The 2,333-nt window shown below is 66.8% G+C and overlaps 1 protein-coding gene across 1 annotated transcript in view; it reads right to left on the bottom strand.

Moving 5' to 3' along the window:
* Positions 1–319, bottom strand: part of LOC104986307 (photoreceptor-specific nuclear receptor-like) — an 11,808-nt gene extending 11,489 nt beyond the window's left edge. The window contains exon 1 of the mRNA XM_010836836.1: positions 211–319. Coding sequence (XP_010835138.1) covers positions 211–319 — 109 coding nt within the window. The remainder of the gene's footprint in view (positions 1–210) is intronic.
* Between the last annotated feature and the right edge of the window lie 2,014 nt (positions 320–2,333).

The following is a 2,333-nucleotide window of genomic DNA, read 5'->3' as shown; positions in this document are numbered from 1 at the left end:
TGGGGGGGTCGGCCACAGCTGACCATGAGGGTTCTGCCTCCTCCGTTCCCTGAGTGACTTTGGGGGAATTATCTAACCGCCCTGGGCCTGAGGCTTCTTGTGTAAAAACCGGATAAACAGGAGTGTCTCCGTCCGAAAGTCGCCGTTGGGATGACAGAGCAATCTGGGGGCCGCGCGGACAGCAGAGCTCCTGAACCCAGCTCAGGGCACAGCAAGCAGCCTCTGCAGGACTACTGGGGCCTCCGGGGGCCAGCCCCAGGCCGGCTGGGCCGCAGAGGACGGAAGGCAGCTCCCAGCCAGAGGGGGCCGCCAAGCACATGCTTGGAGAAGGGCACACCAAAGGACTGCTGGAAAAAGGGCAGGAGACTGGGGTGGCCGGGGTGGCCAGTCAGCAGCAGAGGCCAAGGGAGGCCCCCAGGGGCCCTGAGGACACTGTGTGGGCCAGAGGCTGGGCCCGAGGCCTCCCGCGGGCTGTGGGAGCCCGGCTGCAACACTGAACAGCTGGATCCGCTGGACAGCACCCCGGAAAGGAACTCGGGCACTTCCTCTGTGGCTGTCCAAACCATGCTGGGTGAGTAGGGGCCACCTGTCCTGTCCCCCAGGCCACCACAGGCAGACCCTCGGGACCGGTGTCCGCCCTCCATAACCTGAGGCGGGCCTTAGCACCAGGGACGGAGCCCTCAGGTATGGTCAGCATCAGTGGCGGCTCCGCGGTGTGCCCAGGGTGGGGGCCCATCCCATTTCCCCTTTCACATCCTTGGCATTCACCTCAGTTCCCACGGAGCCTTCAGTGATCTCCTCCTGTCTCTCGCCGCCCCTCGTCCACGCCCACCACACCCTTCCTTTCCAGCCCTCGCGGGTGAAGCCGATCACCCCCGTCAGCATGGGGTGGGAGGCCCCTGGACCCCACCGGCCTCTGCCTGCCCATCAAGGCTGGGGGCAAACCCCTACACATGGCCTGGTGGACGCAGCTTCATGGCCGTGGTGCCCACAGCAAGGACAGGCAGGGCCCATGCGGGTCCTGCCCAGGGAGGCTGATCAGGGTGGTGAGGCCAGGGCGCCAAGGTGCCCACACGTGCCTAGCACTGCAGGCGAGCTCTGGGCCGAGGTGGGGAATGCCCCCTGGGCTGATGGAGCCCCTGAACCAGGGGAGAGGAGGGGCAGCTCAGCCCACGGTGCCTGCGGCCCGGCCCATTTCTGCCCAGAGCCCCCAGCACCGCCCGCATCCACTTCCCTGCAGGGCGCGGTCGAGTCGGGGGCCATCCCCGCCAGCAGCAGGAGTCAGACTGCCTCACTGGTTCCGGCCCCATGACTCCGCGGTTGTGGTTTTGAGGCGGAGGTGGGGGGATGCCCCCCTGAACTCCACCCACACTTCCATGAATATGGGGAACCCCAAGTTTTTAAGACAAACTGCTGAAGCTTAGAAGCTGAACTCGGCTCCCAGGGAAGGAGTTATGGGGGGCAGGGTGGTGGGGACTAAGGCCTTCCCAGGAATGGTGGCCAGAGGCTGATCCCAGGGCTCGGACCGCGGCTAAGCCACCTGCGGCCCGACTGACCTACAGAAGGACAGGCGGACAGCTGAGCGGTGGGTCGCGGCGAACGTCCGGGGACACACCCGCCCCCTCCACTCCCTGAGCCCCGGCATCAGGCTCGGGACCTGTGGCTCCTCGCTCACAAGCACCTGCACTCAACAAGCACCCATCGCGTGCCGGCGGCAACAGACCGGGACAGACGAGGCCCCGAACCCCCACCCCCAGCACCGCCCCCCCAGACAGGCTAACCCCAAGGCCTGGGGGCACCACTGCACCCCCCAGCACCGCCCCCCCAGACAGGCTAACCCCAAAGCTTGGGGGCATCACTGACACCCTCGGGCCCTACCCCGCAGAGCCCCCACTCCAGACTCGCACCCAGGCTCCTCCGCACATGAGCCCTGGAGGCGTGCAGGGCAGGTACCAGGCCAGGGGGCAGCAAGGAGCTTCGCAGGCCTGAGAGCCAGCAGGTGCTGCCTCTGGCCCGGTTCCCAGGGGACAGGTGCAGGTCGGGCCTCGTCTGCCTCTCGCTGAGCAGCAGGCACTCTGCAGCCAGCGAGGATCGGGGTGTGGTGGCTACGCTACAAAGAACACGGTCAGGCCCAGGAAGGCAGCTGAGACCCCTCGCACCAACCCTCCAGCCTTCTGTCTGCTTCTGGAAGGCCCGGACACAAGGGAGCATGGGCTCCCCAGGAACAAAGGGGCTGATGAGGGGCCTGGAGAGCCAGAGGGGGGCTCCACCGAGACCAGCTCCGGACAGGCCTAGCTGACAGGCAGGGGGCAGGCTCCAGACCTCAAGGCATC

Source organism: Bison bison, unplaced genomic scaffold, assembly GCF_000754665.1.
Source record: "Bison bison bison isolate TAMUID 2011002044 unplaced genomic scaffold, Bison_UMD1.0 scf7180017845703, whole genome shotgun sequence".
In the NCBI taxonomy this organism is placed as follows: Eukaryota; Metazoa; Chordata; class Mammalia; order Artiodactyla; family Bovidae; genus Bison; species Bison bison.
This window is presented reverse-complemented; position numbering and strand designations above follow the sequence as displayed.